The 21,046-nt window shown below is 45.8% G+C and overlaps 2 protein-coding genes across 2 annotated transcripts; both read left to right on the forward strand.

Moving 5' to 3' along the window:
- The first annotated feature begins 1,752 nt into the window (after positions 1-1,752).
- On the forward strand, positions 1,753-11,783 carry emp2 (epithelial membrane protein 2). The gene is made up of 5 exons (XM_068578684.1): positions 1,753-1,971; positions 7,786-7,938; positions 8,044-8,152; positions 8,240-8,380; positions 9,247-11,783. Exons 2-5 carry the CDS (start codon positions 7,861-7,863, stop codon positions 9,414-9,416), a joined length of 498 nt encoding a protein of 165 aa, XP_068434785.1. The 5' UTR covers positions 1,753-1,971; positions 7,786-7,860; the 3' UTR covers positions 9,417-11,783.
- Positions 11,784-12,425: 642 nt separating this feature from the next.
- atf7ip2 (activating transcription factor 7 interacting protein 2) lies at positions 12,426-18,754 on the forward strand. Its single transcript, XM_068578404.1, has 15 exons — positions 12,426-12,553; positions 13,000-13,070; positions 14,162-14,393; positions 14,727-14,799; positions 14,890-15,021; positions 15,507-15,575; positions 15,709-15,743; positions 15,856-15,902; positions 16,409-16,464; positions 16,616-16,661; positions 16,925-17,004; positions 17,211-17,356; positions 17,543-17,573; positions 17,688-17,875; positions 18,547-18,754. Exons 3-15 carry the CDS (start codon positions 14,179-14,181, stop codon positions 18,752-18,754), a joined length of 1,326 nt encoding a protein of 441 aa, XP_068434505.1. The 5' UTR covers positions 12,426-12,553; positions 13,000-13,070; positions 14,162-14,178.
- Positions 18,755-21,046: the final 2,292 nt, after the last annotated feature.

Here is a 21,046-nt window from a genome sequence, read left to right on the forward strand (position 1 = left end):
GTCATGTCCACGTTTCTCTTGGGGAGTTGGAACTAGCACGCTAGGCTAACCCGCTCACACTGAAGATGGAGCTTGTTTTCGACCAGAAGTTCCTTTTTTGTGGGTGTAATTTAATCGGCAGCTCTCACGCTCGGTGCTGTTTGTCCCGCATTAGTTTGCCTTCGTACTGGATGTCACGTGACGGGGCGGCGGGGCGGGGGGGGTGGTCACCTGGGCAGCACAAGCGCTCCCTCTGATTGTGTTTCACACCGAGAATGTAATGAATTGCAAGCGAAAGCTCACTTGTTTTTCCCAAAGCTGTAGAGATTTTTAAACGGCAGTCCCGTGTTGTGGAAAAAATGCAATCGAGCGATGCGCTGCATACCAACCTGGGACAATGCCCTCTTCATCCCCTCGTGCCCGTCCGGACTAACGGGCTCCTTGTGACGCCGCGAGGTCGACGCCGGCGACATCGGACCACTGAGGACAAACCAAGAGCTTGTAAGGATTTTGTATAAATTGACACGGTGACTTCCTGCGTCAGGGTCTTTTTCCAATGACAGACACGCTGTTTTCCCTGTGGTCTTTATGCTAAGCTAAGCTAAGATAACCAGTAGCTGGCTGTCGCCTCATAGTCACCAAACATACACAAGTGTGGTATCAATCTTCTCGTCTCACTCCTGGCAAGAAAGCTAATAAAACTATTTCCCAAAAATAACAAACCATCCCTCAATGAACAACTGAAGAGGGTTGGGGTTAAAGTCTCGAGCGCTCTGAATGAGGGAAACAAAAGACAGAAATGTATTTTTCCAATATGTTTGCTGGTTGTCTTTTTTATGCGTGCTTTTGTTGTTGTAGTGTACATTTGAATCTGTCCATATTGCACTTTATTCACTGTTTGTGCAACACTGCCATCACATTCTTGTGTCTTATCCTTGTGCAATACCTTTACTATATTTTGTGCGTTATTTTTACCTTTTTATTGACACAGCAAAAACATATCTTGACTCTTGTTGTTGTGTAGACATTGCTAACCATGTGCAGTCGAATGGGGGATGTTTCACATGTGTGGCAGCGGTAGAGAAGAAGAGCTGTTTTCATTATGAAGAGCTGTGATCGCCCGCCAAGAAAAAGAGTCGAGAACACAAACTTTATGAGCGGAGAACGCAAACGGGCCTCTGAGCGCTGCCCATCCTGCTGGGCGGCGGTGCACAAACACCACGACAACAAAAAGAAAAAGGAGAATTCCCAGCTGATAAAATAATGCAAATTAGGAAGTCAATGGTTATTAAACAAATACAGGAAAGTAAAGACTCTCATTAGAACTTTAATAGTAATGAAAATGTAGAAAAAAGGGAATAAAGCCTCACATTATTGCTTCTTTTCACTTCTACGTTTCTCTTCTAACCCCTCGTGCTCCTTTTTCACCATTCCTTCCAACCATTCATGATTCTTCATCCCATTTCATCCTCTTAATTTCCTCTCGTCTGACCTCTGCGGTTTGTTTTCTTGTCTCCCGCTCGGTCTGTCTGCCATGTGAGGAAACGCAGACTTTTTAAACTTCCTCTCTGACTGCCATAAATATCTATTTTTTACAGCTACTTTTTCGAAAGGCCTCCACTCCTGTCACCAAATCCGTCCATGTGTCACACACACACACACTCACACACACACTCACACATACACACGTGAACGCATCTCCCAGCGTATTAAAAACCCAAACCACACCCAGCTCCAGCCCTCCAGCGCGCGCTCCCGACAGCCTCTCCAGGGATCGTGCGCACAAGAACAAACTTTTTTTGGGGGGGGAAGGTGGACTACCAGCGCGAGCTCCAGCTGCCGTTTCGTCACGTTTGGAAAGCTTTCTTCTTCTCCCCCTTCTGCATTTTTTTTACCCCCTAATTTATCGTCCCTTAATTCCCCTTTTCCACATATCACGCAGTCCCGTCTGCAGGTCCACGCGCTTTGCTTCCTTCTCGGACCCAAAACCCGGTGAGTAAACTTCTTTTCCTCTTTTTTTTTGTACACTTTGCATGTTGTTTGAATGCCGCACGGAACCTTCTCTGTCCCATTCAAAGCCTACTCGTGGCCTCGTGTGTCTTTATTACACCAAATATCGCTATTAACTCGTCTCTCTGCTGAGTTTTGAGCCCAGCTGTCCCGCTTCAATGCCGCGGATTAATTTAAGCCTATAAACGCAACGTTGGGATTATTTTAAGCCTGAAATATTCCTAAAAAATAATTGGTTCCCTGTCTCGATATGTTAAAGTTGGAACCGGTTTCACCACGGCGGCGTTTCAAGGAGCCTTTGATGTCGTGTTTCTTGAGCTCGTGGGCATTTTATTTCATTTTTTAACAGCTCGTGGCTCCAGGGTCCAGACATTGGAAATGAAAGGGGCGTTGTCGTGTGTGTGTGTGTGTGTGTGTGTGTGTGTGTGTGAAGCCTGTCTGAGTGAGCTCTGAATGAACAGTGTGTGTTTCCAGCGAAGATAAACTGCCATTTGTTTCAATGGCAACAGGAAATGTGCGCGCGCACTTTTAAGTGTGTCTATTTAACTTTTTTTTAACATGTTGCTGCTTCGCTGCACGGCCTCACCACATTGCTGTTAAACTATTAAACTTGATATTTAGTGTTTAAGGTGTCCAGTGTGGTTTAAGTCTCACAGAGCGGGTTTTACATCCGGGCCCTCGTGAGCTTCATTGCACGATGGGGCCTCCGCTGTTCACGGATTTGATGATCTTCCTTTTGCTGAGGCAGGTGATCTCTGTTGCGTTCACCCATCACTGGACAGGGCGCCCCCTCGTGGCTGAACACGACCACGACAGCTTGCTCCAGGTTTTCCATGGTGGGGAGATTTTCCTCCGAGAAATGGAGATCCTCATCAGGCGACGTTAACAGAAAATACTCTATCTATTTATCTCTCTCTCTCTGGAGAATGAGTAGAAAGTCTTAAAACACCGCCATCTTTTCTTCTCTTCTCTTCTTGCTTTGTTTTTAGTTTCACGAGCCTCACAGTCACCAAATGTGTGAAGTAACGAGTCAGACAACCACCAACAAACAGCTGAATGAATGACTGGTACAACTTGCAGCATGTAATGTGGTGGCATTACACACACACACACACACACACACACACACACACACACACACACACACACACACACACACACACATACACACACCAGATTAATGGCCAGTTTGAGCCGTGCCGAGGCCGAAAGCAACCTGAAGTGTGTAGTGTGTAGTGTTTGGACCCTTTGCGGCGTTAATTTGAACGTATTTTCAGTCCCACTGAACGTGGTGGGAAGAGAGAGGTGTGGGACACTTGATAGGAGGTGGATTAGTCGTGGGGAGGTTTTTTAAGAGGCGATGACAGATGAAAACTATCAGGGAACAAGTGTGAAGTGCCTGGAGAGAAGAACAGAGGGGGGAGGGGCAGTGGGATGATAAAAGGATGAGGATGGATGGCTCTTTTTTTTTTTTTTTTTTTTGCCAGGTGTCCTCAGCTTCTTTCTGCCATGTGGGAGTCATTACTCAGCGCTGTCACGTTAGGAATGTGTGTGTGAAAACACACACACACACACACACACACACACGACGTCCTGCATCAGAGGGAAGTCTTTAAAGTGTAAACCCAGCAGGAAAACCTGTTGAGGGCATGTGTGTGCACATTTGTCAATTAGTTAAGTCTCTGATTCCTGAAGGAAGACACGCACACACACACACACACACACACACTCCGCTGCAACAAATACAGGCTTCACGGAGCAGAACAACAACTCCTCCTTCTCTCCTGATATTCAGCAAAACTCAATGAAGCTCAAATATTTACTTCAAAGCCGGTGTTTTATTACTTGATACGAGTAATTTGGGGGGACTGACATATTCTGAGTCATGAGAATAAAGATCTGTTAAGTTATTAGCCGTGTGTTGCCGGTAATAAAACATGTCTCATGACCTTTTATGAGCAGAAAGAAAAGGCAGTTTGAAACCACCGTGTCCTCCATTTGCGCCCTGAATGCATCGTTTGTTTGCACTCGTAATCAATTTTCCAAATGTTGGATTTAAATTTAATCCCATACGTATGTTTTCAGCGGGGATTTTCCCCTCTTGGCTCATTCATGTCGTGTGGACGGTGAGAAAGTGACAGAGTCGCATCCGGATGTGAAGGAGCTTCACAGGATGCTGCGGACGATGGTTTCTCTTCTGTGAGTTCAGGATGTTTGGTCTTCTCCTCATGACATGCTAACTGTTAGCACCGTAGCATGTGAATCATCATCCTCAACACAAGTTAACGAAGCTGTTAGTGTTGAGCTCGTAGCACAGCTTAGCATAAGTTCGGCTACGCCTGTATAACTTGAGATGAGTTCTCACCTAAAACCTGTTGGCTTGAGGAGTTAAGGAACAGGAAGTGCACGCACGTCGACTTATTTCTAGGTGGACTCGTCCCTGCAGCGCTGCGTTGGGTCGCATCCATGCAGGGTGGCTTTCATCTACGATCCTCTGGTGATACCCGCGAGCCAAACTGTCAACTCTCTGGCTCTCTGGTGGTAAAGACGTGCAGACGGCAACACACTTACACACTGTTGTTCCAGCCGCTTTGTGTAAAAAGCTCCTGTCACTCCATCGTGTGATCACGTCACATTTTTTTGCATTTATAATTCTGCACTTTTGCGCCGCTTTGCCACGTGGATGGACGCTCCAACACGTGTACGACGGTGGCGGTGAGGGTGGCAGTAAAAGTGTGTAAGGTTTTGAGTTCAAAGCAGAGTTGTGTGTCTGAGCGCGTGACTCGACGGGTCTGTGTGCGCTTCCCAAACAACGCCGTGTTTGCTCACCGGGGGAAGATGTGCCTTTTGTGTTTCCTCTAAAAATAAAGCCTTCGCTCGGCTGTTGTTGCTGTGTACACACACGCAGATCCCTTTACGCCACTGTCATGCCGTTTAGACGCTGTAACTGTGTGGGGGGAAACAAAAAAAAGCAAAAATAAACTCCAGGTGCACTTTTTTTTCAGAGCTTTTGACCGTCTCAAACAGACACCTGACACTCTCCTGCGCCGGTGCGCCGCAAACTGTCGCTTTCATTATTGTTCCCTATACACCAGTTTGCTGTACCGACACAGACGATCTGTGTTGTGTTATTGTCGCGTGACCTCAGGGGATTCAACGCGATACAAAGCGAGGTGTCTGTTACACATGTTGCGTTAGTTTAAACCGGTGCGATGAAGGCTGGAGACTAAAAGTGAGTTTTGGAGAAGGAAACGTTGCATATTGAGACTCAACTGCGCGACCTCACAAGGGGCCGGAGGGCTCCACTGGAAGCCATCTTGCCTTTTCTCTTTTCCCCCAATCAGTTTTTCCATGGCCAAAGACAGACACACACACACACAGAGAGAGAGAGAGGGGGATAGTGAGGCCCAGTTAAGTCTGTGGCTTTGTGTTTTATGAAAAGAGGAAAAAAAAGGACATTAAAAGTCAGCATTTTCCACCAGGCACTGGAACCAGTCAGCACACACACACACACACACACACACACTCGTGCACACGCATGCCGAGTCCCCCAGCCTCCTATTATAAGGCTGAGTGGAGAGGAGGAATGGCGGCCTGATTGTCAGTGTGCGTGTCAGTCGAGGCGGCTGCAGTGTGACTCCATCACGCCGTCACGCCGCTGCAGCTTCTTTATCTCTCTGCTTCTCTTGTGCGACGCATTTCTGTACTCAGCCGCCTGACGGAGTTTGTGAAAAGTTGTAACGTGGAGACGGATACGGCGTGAGATATGTGTTGCACATACTGTGTGTGTGTGTGTGTGTGTGCGTGCAGCTGTTGTCTCAGAGCTTTTGCACTTTGCTATCAGCGCTGAGTGAAACCTCTGCAAGGCAACACCGTTCCCAGGGATCCCCGGGGAATACAAGCCTCCACATCTAGGTGTGTGTGTGTGTGTGTGTGTGTGTTTACACTCTTGTCGTTGTTTTTCTTCTTTCCCTCCATTTCCTTCCAATGGGGTTCCCTTCTTCCTCCTCACTTCTCCGCCCTCACTTCTCCAGACTGAGACAAGAAAGCAGCTGCAGATGGAATCCTGTGTGTGTGTGTGTGTGTGTGTGTGTGTGTGTGTGTGTGAGAGACTACTTGCTGCTCCACAGAATGTTCCTGCAGATTAGACTCAAATACCAGAGAGATGCTTTGCAAAAGGATGTAGTAAATTGAGTTGTTGTTCTTTACCTTGTCTCGTCTGTGCTTCCTCTTCCTCCTCCTCCTCTTCCTCCTCCATCTTTGTTCTCTCTCTGCAGCAGCGTCGCTCTGTAAAGTCTGACACCGTGGTTGTGATTTGTGATAAGAGGCTTAATTTGTCTGTGACTTTGCAGAACTCCAACAAGCCGTCGCTTGTTCCTCAAAATAAAGTTGAGTCTTGCGTTTCCCGTGCAGTGGCACCTGAACGCACCACGATGCTCCTTTACATCCTTCACTGATGAAGACGTTGGAAACGTACGGCTGAATATGTTTTGTATGAGAAACTTTGAACGTCAGACAGAAGGATGCTGATGAAGCATTTCACATCACAAACTTCTGTCCTGGACACACACACTGATGGGTTTCTGGATGTTTTGGGGACATTTTATTTAATTTTTCCCTCCCAACAAAAATAATTCTGTCTCTCTCGAGGGAAAGAGTAACTTTAGCCGTCAGTTTATTACTTTTCCCTCCAGAAGAAAAAGTGCAAAAAAGGAAAAGTACACAAACATAATCAAGGCCTCAGTAGACGATCATATCAAACACACCCCTGCCCCACACACACACACACACACACACACACACACACACCCTGTGATGACTGTCAACAGTGTTGTCTCACGCCATACATTCCTGTTTTAATGCCACAACTTCCAAGGTCGAGCTGCAGAAACCGGAGGAATAAGCGTGAGACTCCAACAGCGTCTTAGTTTCACACACACGGTGACCTCTGACCTCTGACCTTAACACAGCAGCAGCGTTGTGTCCTGGTCGACACTCAGGCAGCCGAGCACAGACGGCCCATTTCAAGACGCAAACGGTCGACTCCCCGCTTCCATAAACAAGTCCGAGTCGGGATTAAGGCCTTCAATCACTGCAGAGTAAACACTACGGTCACACACACTGTGCTCACACACACACACACACACTCTCAAACACACACACAGTTTGGCATGCGTAGAAACGCAGCACGCTTCAGCTCACATCTCAGAAGGATTTTCTGTCCTTTGCGTGCAGCCGTCGCCCTGCATCAGGTGTTTCCTTCCTCTTCTCAGTTTTAATAATCTTAATTTGAGTCGATGCAATAATTAAGTCTGCAGACAAAGATGCTTCACATGTTCAGCCGTTTATTTTAATTTTCTTCTTTAACCATCCTGTGGGTCGACAAGTAATGAAGCACGTTTTCTTTTAAAGCTGTCCAAAAAAATCTGCTGTATAATAATCTATAAAAGTGTAAAATAAGGTAATTATTCATCTTATTTCACACTTTCTTCCTTTTTAAACAACAAAGCGGAACAGTTCTGTTTATCTTACCTGACAAATTAAAACTTAAATTCATAAAATGGCACACTTATTTTTTCCTAAAGTGAATCCAAAAAAGTAAAAAATTAAAAAAACCTGCTTTCTGCACATCCTCATGAGCTGTCGGTCGGTATGTGTTCAGGTTTTTACGAACATTTGAGGCCAAATACCGCTGTGAAGGACCTCTGAATAGTTTGCTGATGACACATGGATTCATCTTTCCTGCATTTGTGCGGTTTTGTGTTATTAAACACGACAACATGTCGCTCCCAACAGATCCCTTTCATGTGAAGGACCTCGACCACCAGCCTGCCAACCCGACGCCTGTGAGACCTCCACGCTCGTGCAGCCATGTTGATCATCCTCGCCTTCATCCTCCTCTTCCACTTGGCTGCAGCCATCCTCCTCTTCGTCGCGACCATCAACAACGTGAGTACGAACCGAGCATGAGCGCACACAGCGGGGGGGTTTCGGTCATGCTAACCCTCTACGTGTTGTGTGTGTGTGTGCCCCCCCCTCCCTCCACTGCTGTAGGCCTGGTGGGTGGTGTCGCCGGCGGGCCGCGAGGTCATCTACGCCGACCTGTGGTACTCCTGCAACTCCACCTGCTTCCCGGTGGAGAACAGCCACACTGCTGATGCAGGTGAGACGCGCCGCCGCTACGTAGCGTCGCTAAGTGTTGCGTGTGTGTGTGTGTGTGTAACGCCTCCTCTCGCTCCTCCCTCCTCAGCCTATCTGCAGACCGTCCAGGCTACTATGATTCTGGCCACCATTTTCTGTTGCGTCAGCTTCTTCGTCTTCATCCTTCAGCTCTTCAGGCTGCAACAGGGGGAGAGATTTGTTTTCACTGCTGTCATCGAGCTGCTGGCCTGTGAGTAACCCACACACACTGTCATGGAAGATTTTCTCAGTTCATCTGTCTTTAGTCCGTTTATTCTTGCAAGAAGGAACGGCCTGCCACAGCCACCCAAAGCAGTCTGCGACACACAATTCAATGAAACAACAGTCACAGCTCTCTTTTATACACGATGAGGTTCACACCTTCAAACCACGTGGAACAAAGGGAAGAAAGGGAACCCGCCCATCCTAGACCTTTCGTCTCTTGGTCCTTGACTACAAAGAAGTCACAATCTCCTTTGCCCTGGGAATTTCAACACCCCGTCAGTTCACGAGTTGTTTACGACCCCCTCATATTCATACGGAGGAGACAGTCCTTTGACTGTCCCTTCACTTCCCCTCACACCGTCTGCTTCCAACGTCACAGAGAAACATTTAAATCAGTTTAACATTGCAATACTATATTTTCCTAGTACACACCCACACACACAACTTTTCAATGCAGCTTTCATGACCGTTGTTTCCACTGCAGTGAGGTCGTTGCGGTAAGATTTCTCTCCACACATTTCTGAGGTTGAATGAACTAGAATGTGAACGTTTTGCACGCGACACGGGGCTCTTTTTTCATCATTCTCGCTTCAAGATCAGCAAAAGTCTCCAAATGTTGGGTCAAACATCTGACCTGCCACACATCGATGGAACAACTAGCAGAACCTCTGCTCTCATTGTCTTGGTTTACAGCTTTTTTGACTGAGGAAAGTCGAAAGATTTGAATTTAATTGGTAGATTCAAACTATTTAAGTGGCACCAAACTGGCCGATATTTCAGAGGTAGAAATGTAATTCCTTCCTCAGCGATGGCGTGTAATTTCCATCTTCCTCTTCCTCTTCCTCTCCACAGGTCTATGCGTGTTGATCGCGGCGTCCGTCTACACGGCTCAGAACAAGAGCTTCCACGTGGCGAGTCTCCAGCAGGGCTCCTTCGGCTCCTCCTACATCCTGGCCTGGATCACCTTCCCCATGACCCTCATCAGCGGCCTCATGTACCTGGTGCTCAGGAAGCGCAAATAGATGCGACGGGCCTTCAAATAAAATACACAACAAGAGCACTTGGACACATGCATACAAAACAAAAAATACACTCTTCCCCCACCAAGAAACAAACATGCACACGTTCTCTCTGCAGGCGCCGATGAAGCGTTCCACCTCACGCACTCAAAACCATAAAATAGTTGCCCGGCGTCGCCCCTCCTGAGGGTATATTGTTCCTTCTGGCAGGCCGTATTTAACACATCAGAGCCTCAGACACACTGCCGACAGGTGGCAGACCCACGGTGTGTCGGGTGGTGTTTGTTGTTGCTTGCGGGATAGATCGCGAGAGGCCCCAAACAGGAGCCCTGCTGCACTCCCCCACCCACCACCCTCGCTCCCTCAGCTGCGTTTTTTTACCGAGAACACATGCCGTCGCTCTCCTCTTCCCACTTTTCCACCCCCCTCTGCCCTTTCACAGGACGTGAGCACTGTTCCAACATACTGATTTGTCCCCTTCGCACGCTTCCTTGTGTCCTGCTTCCTTGTGTCCTGCTTCCTAGCAACTCCATTCATATATGTGATCACGACAGGATGGCGGCTGACGACACGTGGCGAGGGATTTGACTTCCCAAAGGGTCCATACTTTCTTTGTGAATCTACAGTACAACGGAATTTATTTTGTACATATTTGCTGTGTTTGTATAGTTCAGGTATTTGCCAAAATTGCTTATATTTCGCAGAATGAAATACTAAAACTATATATATATGAGAAAAAAGAATAGCAAACCTTCTGTTAAGCATAGCAAACAGGAAGTGTAGTGAGGCGCTGGTTGAGGTTTAATATGTAGGATTTTCATTTTCTTTGTATTCTTCTGTCGCTGACTTGTGTGTTTTATCGGTGAAAAAAGGACCCAGTGATGTGCTGTGATATTCGGGATTTCAAATGACAAAATAACGTGCAAACTTGAACTATGAATGAACATTTTCTTTGTTATTATTGTGTTTTTGTTTTGTTTGCATCTTCACTGAGAGAAAAAAGACAAAAGCTATTTATCGTTTGAAAACCACTGTTGTGTATTTTAGCCTGAAGTGACGATTCTGTCTATTTGGTCCTTTTTACTGAAACATCTGTGCACATGTGTGCTCTGGCATTCACCAACAATAAATGTAACTGTACTATACCCGCCGCAGACTTACTTTTACTTGTGCTCTTGGAGCCCTCAGCAGCGCAGCGTGGATGGTTTCCCTCCTTTCTGAGTGAGTTTAAGGGTTAAACGGTGAATGGAGACCAGCCGGGTATCAACGCATGAAGCTTGGACGTGATTGTTCCTTCAGAGGAGTTATTTTGTGATTTGTGATATTAATATTTTCACGTCGAGGGGCCACATTTGGAGTCTGGTGGCATCTCACCATCTCACCAATGCTGAAGATTCAGGCAGGAGAAGTGGAAGTGAAGCTTTTTGCCCCCAAGATGACGCTTGAAAATGATCAAAAGAACATGTCTGGTGTGCAGGTGTGTAGGTCATCGTGTGAGTTTCACTGCTTTAATAAGCCGCCATGCTCAGAAATTGGCTGAGGCTTAAAAAATAAAAGGTTTATTCAAGGTGATTTAAAGTTTCTGTCTATTTAGTTTTGCTTTAGTGATTATGAAACCGATCTAAATTTAGAATACTTGAACTTTAGTGCAAACCTTGTTGCAGGTATTGAACAGAAATCCCCTCTAAGCGTTGAGTTTCAGATTGTTTTGTTTTAGGATTATCATTTTCCTGTAGTTTTATATCAACGTAGATGTACTTTATCTTAGTCGTAGATGTATACAAGTAAACAGACGTGAGCTGCTGAAGCACAAACTGTATTTTCTTTTTTTTTTGCAGTTTAAATATTTCTAATGCTTGATTAAGTATTCTTTTTTTGGCGAGTCAAATGTAAACATGTTAAAGTGGTCAATGTTTTAAGGAGTTAAAACAAAATAAACTTTCTTTTCTTGCATAAAATTCATCCAACAGTTTTTGTTAGTTTTGAAATGGGTGAAATGGGAGTGTGTCTGCTTGTTTCAGGCTTTTTTTTGCTTTTATAATTTCAGGCCAATTATATAAAGACATGCAATTTATGTTGACATCTGTTGTAATATCGTCTGCTGCTGTAATCTGTAATCTGTCCAATCCTACTCATGTGTTCACATGTCATCGAACTAAAATGTGATGTAGATAGAAAACTACACGATGTGGAGGTTTTGGTTTTCATGGTTTCAGGCTCTGGAATCGACCGCGTCCAGATGCTGTCAGTCGCTCCTGAAAGGAATGAACTTGATTCTGCTGCTGCTCTAATCTCAGAATAACAGATTGGACAAACTTCCAACAGATTCAGAAACAAAGATCCCCCCGTCGAGAATATAAAGGTGCTCTTCCCCTCCACCCTGTTGGATCCTGTTGATCCATCAGATGGATCTCAATAAATGTATTTTACAATTAATAAACTGTGTTTGTGTGTGACACATCTGTCCTTGAGATCAATAATTCTCTCTTGCATGCTTCAAGATTACTACTTTCTAGATATTCATATTTAAGAGATGAAGATATTCTGGCAGAAGGAATAGTCTGGCTGACATCCACTGTATGCATTATGTGTATTTTGCTATACAGTAATAAGGAATTGTACTATATTTATGCTTTCTTTGGGTCACTGTGAACTCTGACCTGATCTATTTTATGATGCCACTGTTTTGAAATATTCTGAAAGTAATCGGTGACGTTCCAAAATATTTGGAAGCGCCTATAGTATTACAAATATACAATATACAATGACATTTATTTATTACAAACATAAAAAATACAAATATACAAACACATTTAAAAAAAAAAAAATAATATTTAATATTCACAATATTAGTCGTAAAAATGTGTCAGGAAGACTTTTGACATTTACTTAGTTTAGAGCAGATTATTTTCTTAAACTATTTTCTGTACTTTTTTTTTCCGCCTTGCGATGACGCTTTTATTCTGAAATAAACTGAACCGGAAGTCGGTGGGCGGAAGTTGACGCCGGGAAAGCTCTTCAGCGCGTGAAGGTTTCATCAGGTAACGGGCGCCGCAGCAGTGAAAACTTTCACTCCATCGCATTTTAAACGCCGTTAACGAGGCAGACATCTTGTTCGCGGACGTTAAACATCTTTACAGGTTTGTGGAAAAAGGAATAATTCGCGAAAAGCTTCAGTTATTTTACAATTTAGCAGCAAGCGAACCGAGTTTAACGTCTGATTTACGTCCTAATTTCTGTTTTTCGACCATCATACGACGGGTTTATGCCGCTGACGTGCATCGCGAGGACAATACGACAGTTATTTATTCATAAAGAGGTAACTGGTCGTCGTCCCGCCAACATAACGGTGCGGGATTACTGTCCGGTAACGGGAAATCATCCGAGAACTGGAGGCGGATTAAGATAAACCGAAAGTATCTTCTAGTCCTGAGATTAAAAAAAAAAGTTACTTTTGAACGTTATATGTTGTAAAGTTGCTAGAAAACCAACTCCCACCAGGGTTGATGTGCAGTCTGCTTTTATAAACTGATGTTTTAATCTGAATTATGTGCACTTAATCTCTCTCTTTCTGGTGATTCCTCAGTTTGCGACGTTGCAGATAACGACGTTAAAGGACTGCTTTACGGCGCAGAGGAGACCCGACGGACAACACAGGTGATGATCAATACGACACCTGTTATTAAGCCTTGGAGACTCTTTGCTCGATACCACACGACAGATTAGATACTCACACGACGCAGGGGCCAAGCTGATATGCATTTGTATATTTCTATGTAACTTTCTACTGTAAATCTAGTATCTATCTATCCATCTCCTTATTTACCTACCTCCTTACTTACTTACCTCCTTACTTACTTTCTTGTCTACATACTTATCTATCTACTTATCAATCTATCTACCTTTCTACTTATCTATCAACGTATCTACCTATCTACTTATCTACCTTTCTACTTATCTATCTATCTACCTATCTACTTATCTACCTTTCTACTTATCTATCTATCTACCTATCTACTTATCTACCTTTCTACTTATCTATCTATCTACTTACTTATCTATCTACTTATCTACCTTTCTACTTATCTATCTATCTACTTACTTATCTATCTACTTATCTACCTTTCTACTTATCTATCTATCTACCTATCTACTTATCTATCTACTTATCTATCTACCTTTCTACTTATCTATCTACTTATCTATCTACCTTTCTACTTATCTATCTACTTATCTACCTATCTACCTTTCTACTTATCTATCTACTTATCTACCTTTCTACTTATCTATCTATCTACCTATCTACTTATCTATCTACCTTTCTACTTATCTATCTATCTGCTTATCTACCTACTTATCTAGCTACCTATCTACTTGTATACCTTTTTACCTATCTACTTACCTATATACCTACTTACTTACCTAATTCACTGTAACTCGTGCACTCTGAAATATATATATATGTATATTTATTTATTAATTTGTGTTCTCCATGTTGTGTGTCAATGAGGCCGAAACTCAAAGCTTTTTTCTTTTAGAGAAATGTACATTTGTAAATGCTGAGAATACTTGTTGGGCTGCTCTGCGTCGCGTCAGAGTCGCTCTGAAGCAAAGAGTCCAGTAACGTCGGAGTGAAGCAGAAGTAACGGACCAGGCGATGGATGAATGATTAACTCTTTGTGTTTACTCTTTGTCCTCTTTGTCTTCTCTAACCTTCACACTCAACGTACACCTTTTTGTCTCGACAGCTGCGCCACAGAAGAATATGGCAGATCGCTCACGCTCCAAAATAACGACTCCGCTCAGGACGGAAAAGCTTCCCACCAAAGGCAAGAAACGCAAACTTTCCCCTCGCGGCCTCACACAGAGACAGAGGGAGACGCGCGTGGACATCGGCGTGGCGTTCAAACAGTGGCGTTCAATGAAAGCGGCAAAAGGATGGAAGACCGACGCCGAGGTGGCCCTGAGCCTGATGGACATGTGAGTTCACGTCCAAACTGCTTCTGTGTGTGTGTGTGTGTGTGTGTGTGTGTGTGTTAAGGATGTGGACAGCTGAGGGGAAGCCTTGGAGGGAGGCCTGTACCTTTTTTAAATTGAAAAAAGAGTTGGCAACACCGCAGCATGTTTTTTCCTTAAATATAAATGTATTGAAGCAGAAAAATCCGTTAAAATTATACCAAAAATGCTCTGTTTATTTTTTTGTCTTTGTATTGTTTTTGTGCGTCTTTGAGCATTCAGACAAGCTCTCTATATAAAAGTAAAGTATTGTTCTTATATTAAAATAATCCTGACCTTCTGTACGTCCGCCTGCAGCACGAAGAAGTTGCCCACCAGCTTCTCTTCCTCTGGAGCCGACGATGAGAAGATTAAAGTCTCCCGATCGGAAGTAAGCGAGCACATTTATTATGATTTATTAAATGTATACGTTGTCTGTGCATCGGCGACGTCACACTGGACCATAACCGTCTGTCCACAGATGCAGGAGCTGGTGGAGCAGGAGGTTCAGGCCACAGTGCAGAGTAGGAAAAACAAGCTTCACGGTTTGATAAGAACGATCCAGAAGCTGGATCGCGCCGTCGACTACGAGACGGCCATGAAGAAGCTGGAGGTCGGTGGTCGGAGCGCTGCGCACGTTAAACTCACTCTTTAAACAAAACACGCGGCTTCATGGGAGTCGAGCAATTTACCTTTTTCCTTTTCTTTCTGTTAACGACTTGACTTGTTTGCACATCTGTCACATTCATCACATTTCTTTGTTCCGTCTTGTTTTTGTCGTCTTACTTTTTTTCATTTCTTCAAGCTGTCTCAGAATCCGGCTCTTCTTCTTCCTCCTCTCCCTCCTCTTCCTCTCTAAATTCAACAGCTGCTGGTAAATCCTTTACGCATCCGTCCGTTGTTCTCCATCAAGTTTTTCTTCTTCTTCTACCCTTTAAATTGAAACCTCTGACGCTCGCCATCAAAACCATTTGATCCACATTTTTTGTCCTTTCTGCCATTCCTGCTCTCTTTTAAGCAGAAGAACCAAACACGATTATGAAGAATATCTTTTTAAAACCCCACTAAGTCTTGACGGAGTGTTCCTCTCTTCCTCAGACCCGAATTAACAGAATAAGCGAGCGGGCGGAGGCAGCGATGGCCTTCATGGCGGAGGCACAGAATAAGGTTTGAAGAGATTCTCAAATTAACTCGACATATTAAATATAAGTACGCTCCAGAGTTCTGCTCAGTGTGAGCTGTAAGCGGTGTTTGTGTGAGCGTAACGAATGTGTGAACAACATTTTCCTCTGGCTCTCAGGTCCCAGCGCCGCCTTCTGTCAACGCCATCACGAGGTGCGTAGAACCGGCGTGAACGTTCAGACGGCTCGGTTTGATTGTGTAGCTTTTTCTTCTTCTTTTTAAACGTTATATTATGTGCGTTTTGATTGGATGTCCATCTCCACAGGCCCGACGAAGCCATGGAAACCTCGGCACAGCCGCAGACCCCAGCAGGTGTGTTTGTGTGTTTGCATTCGAGGGCGTAATGGACGTCGTATATTCTTAGATGTATTTTATCGATGCATCTGACGAGGCGGATCACAAACCTCCTCTCCTGCGGTTGTCACACATTAAGGCCGTGACGAAGACCTTTAGGTGTTTTCTGTCCTTTGTTCTCGTCGCATCCTGAGACGACATGTTCCTTCTGTCAACACCTTTAGTTTATACAAGTGTGTGCATTGTGAGTCTTATTCTTGTAAGAATATCATTTCACAGACGAGTTCTGGTTCTTAGATGGTCGTCATCGCAGCTTTAAGCACTTAAATGCCGCTCACTCTCAGCACTTTGTGGTTTGGCTTTCTTGAAGAAATTATACTTCCTTGATTCTTGTTCTGCACTCACGGTCGTTATTATTGTCAGTCGCTTGGGATGAAGGCGTCAGTTAAATGTAAAATATTGTAATTTAAGGTAAGAATTTACCGTCGCGCGAGCAATTTATTACATGCAATTTAATGTTTCAGCCGGCGAGCAGAGCACGGACTGCGAGGACGAGAAGGGAGACGTCTTCATGGCGATGGTGAGTGTGCAGTTGTTTATCTTTAGTTGGTGTGTGTGTCCGTGTGTGTTGTCTTTAGAAAATGTGTTATTTGCTCATTCAGGTTGTGGCTTACGTCGTTTTGACTTGAAAAGAAATGTTCAGGTGAAGTTGATCAATGTTTTCTGTTCAGGAACAGACAAAAAAGGCACTGAAGCAGATCAAATCTGAAAATACAGGTAAGAAGAAACACACACACACACTCACACACACACACGCTGGATGAACAGCTCTCGTTTAAACTCTCTAACTCGCGCCTGGTGACGCCTTTCCTCCTCGCAGTGAGAGAACCTGACACGATAAGCTGTCATAATGACCCAAATTAAATAATATGAGTCAGCGAGTACATGAATTAATAACCGCATCCTTTTTCTCTTTTTCCTCCCGCTCTTCCCCGTCTCCTTCCTCCTGTTACTTGTCATTGCACCTAATCCACGTTAAGCTTTGACGGGTGCCATCGCAGACTTAAGCGCAGAGCCGCCTCCTCCGGTTCTCACCCCGTACGGTTCTCCTGTGGTGAAGGTAGGCTGTTTGTCGTCCTTTACACACACACACACACACACACACACACACACACACACACACACACACACACACACACACACACACACACACACACACACACACACACACACACACACACACACGTGTACTGTAGCTAACGGCGGTTGTGTATAAGAGCTTCATCGTCATTGTGTGTGTTTTTGTTCTGTCGCTGACGTGTCAAGGTGGAAGTGAAAAAGCCCAAAGAGGAGCAGGACATGGAGAACGACGCCACGGCGCAGCAGCAGCATCAGCTGCAGCAGCATCAGCTGCAGCAGCAGCATCAGCTGCAGCAGCATCAGCAGCAGCATCAGCAGCAGCAGCATCAGCAGCAGCATCAGCAGCAGCAGCATCAGCAGCAGCATCAGCAGCAGCATCAGCATCAGCAGCAGCATCAGCATCAGCAGCAGCATCTGCAGCAGCATCAGCTGCAGCTGCAGCTGCAGCAGCAGCAGCAGCAACGCGAGGAACTGAAGGCCGGGATGGTGAAAGTGGAGCCCCTCCCTCTCGGCGAGAGCGGCGGTCCCGAAGACGCCGACTCCAAGGAGGTAGACGCTCGCGCTCGCCCTTCATCTGTAGTCCACGTGACTTGTTTGCTCCTCGCGTTGACCCTCCCCCTCCTTTGACCCTCCCCCTCCTTTGACCCCCCCCTTCCTCTAAAGGTCAAGCTCCCGTACCCGCCTCTCCCCACCAACACCTCCCCCGCCATCCTGGACTCGGACGCGGCCTCGTACAGCATCCCCCAGAGGCTGCACGTGCGCTTGGGCCTCATCAGGAACCCCGCGGGCCTCTCGGTGCTCTGGAACACGCTGGGGGACGACTCCTGCAAGCCGCCCATGGCCACCTACAGGTGAGGCCGAGCCACCGCGGCGTCTGGTGTGTTAACGGTGAAGCGGCGGCTTCTTTTCGCTGCGTTTGTCCCCGTCCACCGGCTCGTTGTCCTGCATGTGTGCGGCTGCAGATGGCGAAGGAAGCGGCCATTTAAGACGCTTGAACTGCAGAAAGGTCCTTCTTCACAAAGTGCAAGATTCTTTTTGATTTTAACAGGATATATCAAGTCTTGATTCGTGAAGATCGACAGATTTTGAACTTTTATATCCGTTACAATTTCAGATTTTCAAATTATATATTGTTTTAGGAATGTATCACACCCGGGCCGGGGGCCTGGCAGTCAAATTTTAAATCATTTATTTAAAATGTTAGCTCAATGTCTTATGAGAGAACCTTGAGAGCAAACTCTTAAACCGCCACTAGATGGCAGAAGCGTACTTTAGTTTTATCCTCGCCTGCAGAAATCAAACTCAATCCTGTTCCTAAACCCGAACCTCCAGCCTGTGTGTTTATCTCCTGTTTGCTTGGGTGGCGCCTGGTATTGGCGTGTAGCTTAGCTTAGCTTAGCATACTACTCTGACTTCAGGGAAGCAGAAAGATCCTCTGCTTCCGTCCGCCGCGTCTCTTCTCACGTCTTTCTATTAGTCGCTCACATGTTTGTCTCTCTCTGTGTCGGCGTCCCCGCTGCAGCGTCTACATGACCGTGGAGAAGGCGAAGGGGAGCAACGTCTTCCCCGATTGGACCTGCAGTCAGGTGGTTGCGAGAGAGCTGCCCGATTGCTTGATGATCAGCAAGAACAAGCCCGGACGCAAGGTGTGCGTCGCCGTGGTCGGCAAAGACAAGTTTGGCCGCTACGGCCCGTACAGCGCCGTGGAGACCGCGTCCTTACCCGAGTAGCCGGGACGAGGACGCCAGAGGGATCCGCCCGCTTTACGCCCCAAACGCTCTTCACAAAGTGCCTCAATGTTGACGACACCGACAACAACGGCCGGGAGGAAACCCTTTTGATTTATTTTCGCGGGTTTCTCGGTCGAATGCAATTTTCAGTTTCATGAACCGTCCAGTAATTAGTTCAGTTCTATCTGCAGGAAGTGCACACAGCCGCGTTGAAGGCTTCTTCTTCATCCGTCCGGCGCTCACGCAGACGTCTGTTAGGATATAAATGAACAGTTTATTGTGCGTTTCAGTGACATATCAGTGTTTTTCTCTTCCTCCGAGCTGCTAAAGTCCTTTTGAATGTTTTATAAAGTAAGAATCTCAACCAGATATTACAGCTGCTACGATCTGAAAGGTTTGCTTGTTCTCTCTGTTTCCCTTGTTGAATGTAACGCTCGTGTTAAGACTGAAGCCTGTATGTGAACACGTTGCTATCTCACCAAATAATTGTTTTTCCAATAAATGCATGTGTTTGAATTGAGCTTGAAGCACCGTGTGAGATCATTGAAAGACTCCAACGTAAGCGTGACGCTTGTTTTGCTGCTGGAACTCGACTCAAATGGGATGCGACCTTTTGCCCCGATGATTTGTGGACCTGTAACCCGTAACGGTGATGGAGGCCGGCGTGCCAGCCGGCGGCAGACGGAGCCTTTTCCTCCGTCAGCGGTCTTCACAAAGAACGCAGCGCTTTGCCTTCACGTGTGCGTGCTAAGCCGCGATGGCGCTCTGCGGCGGCCTCTCCAGATGTTTCTTCTTTTTCCCCGCTTGATCGAGCTTCTGCTTTTTCTCCCCTCCCGCCAGCTGGCAGCAGTCAGAAGTCTCCTCGCTGTCTCGCATTGAGCTACGTGTAAGCGAGGAAGACTGGAGGCGATTTCCCCCCGCCGCCCCCCCAAAATCCTTCATAGTGGCGTCCGGCCTTGTGTCTGACAGTTCTTTGACAGGATGCACTTCTGAATGATGGCGATTAGCAGATTAGCAGCCAATCAGCGTATGAATCCACATCAGAAGATGGAGTCAATGTAGAGCTGACACTTTGAGGTAAAACAATGTAAAGGTAGGTCATTGCACATAAATGTGTTTCTCTTTTTAAGAGCGTAATCTCAAATAAGTGCATTTCTCAATGTATTTGATTCCTTTTTATGATTTCTTTAATATAAGCGCCTGTCTTATTGGCACCAGTTAACCTTTAATGGATCAGCAGGTATGATAAAAACACCAGAGAAATGCAAAAAGAGACTGAAAAGCCTGTTTTTAAATGCAGGTCAGGTCTTCTGTTCCAGTGAGAAAGGAAAGAACCACGACAGGAGAAAAAGATCTTCAACAAGGGAGAAATGTATGAAATGAAATGAATGGCAATACAAGAAGCTGTAGAAACACGAGACATAACTCCCAAATTTCCTACAACATCTACTTGTCAAATCTAAGAGCCAATCAGCTGTCCGATGTGACGACATCAAGACATTTCCCATCATGCATCTGGTCACGCAGTCGATGGAGGGTAACAACTGCGGCCGCCCTTAGACGTCAGAGCAAGTCAGACAAAAATCTACCCAGCATGCATTGTGCGCCGATCTCCGGTTAGCCCTGCTGCACAAGTTAGCTTCATTAGCATAAGCTAAGCTTTGTTAGCACGATAAGCTTTGTGGTGCAGAACTCAACAGAAAGATACACTTGAGGACATATTTTTCTTTGTGGTGCGACACCACAATGTACAATAGAAAGACTTGTGGTGCGTTTGTGGTCGTTTGCCCCTGCAAACAGAGCGAGCTGCACTTCCTCAGGAGCTGCTGTCATTTGTCTCCCCTGCACTGTTCCCCTCGTACGACTGCAGAGTTATTTACTCTCCCGCAGGCCAGACGACATTCGTGACCATGTAGGGTCGAAAGTTTCAGAGAAGGTCCGCTGTTGTGCTGTTGTGCTGTTGTGTTGTTGTGCTGTTGTGCTTGTGTGTCTGATATGATGCTGTGTATGAAGGAGTGGGAGTGCAACTGTAACGGGAGCCATTAGACCACATCGCATGCCCGATCACAGCAGCATCAGCAATAGTCTGTGTGTGTGTGTGTGTGTGTGTGTGTGTGTGTGTGTGTGTGTGTGTGTGTGTGTGTGTGTGTGTGTGTGTGTGTGTGTGTCTCCCCTCGACCAGTAGGACCCGGTGGGGAACCACAGCAGAGTGATGGGCCTCCGAAGACCACTTAAAAACACAAAACCCACCATCACACTGACGCACACATCCGGGCACACACACAGTGACCT

The sequence above is a fragment of the Clinocottus analis genome, unplaced genomic scaffold, assembly GCF_023055335.1.
Source record: "Clinocottus analis isolate CAN_PGR_092001 unplaced genomic scaffold, fCliAna1.0.p SCAF_16, whole genome shotgun sequence".
Lineage (NCBI taxonomy): Eukaryota > Metazoa > Chordata > Actinopteri > Perciformes > Cottidae > Clinocottus > Clinocottus analis.